General features: G+C 45.0%; 1 protein-coding gene across 1 annotated transcript; it reads left to right on the plus strand.

The window, feature by feature from the left end:
* The first annotated feature begins 1,041 nt into the window (after positions 1-1,041).
* LOC125385776 lies at positions 1,042-2,548 on the plus strand. Its single transcript, XM_048409226.1, has 2 exons — positions 1,042-1,600; positions 1,874-2,548. The coding sequence occupies exons 1-2, from the start codon at positions 1,059-1,061 to the stop codon at positions 1,911-1,913; spliced, it is 582 nt and encodes a 193-aa protein (XP_048265183.1). The 5' UTR covers positions 1,042-1,058; the 3' UTR covers positions 1,914-2,548.

The raw sequence follows: 2,548 nt of genomic DNA on the forward strand, positions 1-2,548 counted from the left end.
CTCGAAACTCTCTAGACGATGCTGTCCGACCGAAAAATAGAGGAAAAGAAAAGAAACGGCCAAAAGAAACACAAGAGATCGCTTTGCCGACGAGTCACATGCATTCACCCCGTGTAGCCCGCGTGTTTACCAGCCTAGCAGCATCCTGGAAATCGTGGATCTTCCGATTCCAACTCTCTGTTCCTGTATCTCTCTGTGTTTCTATCCGTTGCTGGAGACTTGTCTGATGTACGATGTGTTTCCGTTAGCTCTTGGCTCGATAAGTATCTCGATCCGTGGCCGCGCGTATGCCTTCGAGAACGGTCAATAGCGAGGGCTGGTTACTTTGGTATTCAACGTAACCTCGCCGAGAGTAGAAACTACGCGTCGAAAAGCTGCAATGAAAAGGAGCCGCGGATGGGCGAACGGTGAATGGAAGACGCACGCCGGATCACGTAACCGAGAATTACGTACTGTGTTACTTATCTCGATTCCCCGGCACTCAGCGTACTGCGAACACGAACACCCGCCTCCTTGCTGCGCCTTTCAATGGGGATCTTTTTCTTTTCCCTGAACGAAGGCTGCGAAACACTACCCGCAGCTAGGCGTCTTGCACGAATAGCGCCCCCGTGTCTGTTAAAGGCAACGCCGACTGTTACAGAGATTGTAATCGAGATGAGTGGACCCTCGGATGATTCGGTGTCTGGAAGGACTTTCTATAAGAGGCAAGTTTTTCGAAATATTGAACTGATTTAATTTTTTGATGCAGAATGTGTGTATGTGTATATGCGCATGCAATACTGAGAGCTGGTCTAGAATTTCTCAATCGAGTAGGTTATTTAATATAAGAAGAATTATAATACGTACGTTTTATTTCATTTCATTTTCGTGTTTATAAATTCTAATACGAAATGAAGATCAAGCGAAAGCTGCTTTTATGCTTCCACATTGGAAAACTAAAAGAAGTATCAAAAGGAATTGTGTGATTTTCATATCAGAATTCTCTACAGACCTACAACAATGAAAAAGAAAAATTGCAATCTCTAAAATACCAATGTTCACAATATGGCAAAGTATAGATGAAAAATTTAACCACACTATCGCGTTTGAGTAAATCGATCCTCGAGCCCGCGACCCCTAAGACCTGCTTCTGGCCGATTCAATATAGCGATTTCCCAAGGCCCGGTGCTCCACAACAAAATCGAGGAGAGTACAAACAGCTGAAAGCGGAGGACAATGAGGCCGACGCCGCGAGGATCAATCGAAAAGAATCGAGGGCGCGCGGGAGGGTCGTCAAAGGAGGTCGTCGAAATAAGCCTAGCGAAGCAGTCGGGGGATCATTATATGCACAAAAGAGGCAGTGTTCGGGGCCGGAATTTTCCAAGAGTCGATTCGCAAAGAAGAAACGCTACGGTTGCAGAAAACCTCCCCTCTTCCCACTACTCTTACAGAAGAAGAATCTTCGGTTTCTCTTCGCTGGTGTAGGCTTCAGGGAAGAAATCAGAAGGACTATGACGAATCGATCGAGGGAAAGAGAGACGGAACCAGCACTCGTCCGTCCACCAGCTCTCGCGGATTTCAATCGGCTCCGCGAGCGGACCAGGAGACGTCGAAACGATTTGTAAGCTGATTTTAATGTCGCGTTTACAGACCCCCGTAGGGAGTTTTCTCCACCTTCCACCCCCTTCGCCACCCTCTAACAGTCGTCGTCCTAGTCGGCAGATTTTCGAGGGGCTACAAATCCCCCGTTTCCTCCTCGAAACTTCGCGTCGTCACGTCTCGAAAAATTCTGTCGTTCCACCCCCATGTTTTTCGCCCCGTCACCCGACTTGCTGTTTCGCTTCTTTTTCTTCCTCTTTCACTTTTTTCTTTATAATAATAAATCACGTTTCAGGCTATTCTTGCTACACCTTCGTACAGCGTGTGGTCATTAAGGGAAGAGAAAGGGTCATTAAGCGAGGGGTAATGAATGCAGAACAGAAGGATTGATTCCTGGTGGCGGAAGGGCGACTAACGCGCCTTGGTCAGAAATTGTCCTCTCACTTCCGCCGCCACGGCTAGTTTGCTCGCGCCACGGGAAGGATCCACGTTAAGCCCACGCCAGCTGGACGGTAATGACGACGACATTAGGGGATCACCGGGTTTATTAGACGCCGTACCACAAGCCTGTACGAGTAAATTGAATAATTTTTGCCCCCGAGCTCTCTGCACGTGCGGATCTGCGCTCTATGCCTTTAGAATTTTGATAAAGTGGATGGATACTATGTTTAATGAAATTATTTAAAATATTCGCCTCTGTTATTTAATATATAAAACTTTCTTTCTTCAATTTGATTCTCAATTTGATTTCAATTTCATTCAAAATTTTTAATGACGAAATATTCAACGTTACTTTACTCAAAAATTAACATCAAATTTTTGTCGCGTTTCAACAGACCTTCGTTCTTTATACAAGATCGTTAATGAATGGTCCAATAATTTTCACATAAATTGTCGATACATCAGAACAAATTTCTCTCAGGTTTTCATTACTTTAACTCTGTTTATGAAAGTATGAGTTTGCACAAAT

Source organism: Bombus terrestris, chromosome 10 (genome assembly GCF_910591885.1).
Source record: "Bombus terrestris chromosome 10, iyBomTerr1.2, whole genome shotgun sequence".
NCBI lineage: Eukaryota > Metazoa > Arthropoda > Insecta > Hymenoptera > Apidae > Bombus > Bombus terrestris.

What these genes read in the sequence shown, in the direction of transcription:
- LOC125385776 (XM_048409226.1), top strand. Translation starts at nt 1,059, where the DNA reads ATGAAAAATTTAACCACACTATCGCGTTTGAGTAAATCGATCCTCGAG. An exon ending in AGGAGACGTCGAAACGATTT is followed by an intron (nt 1,601 to 1,873) that starts GTAAGCTGATTT and finishes ATCACGTTTCAG; the next exon opens with GCTATTCTTGCTACACCTTC.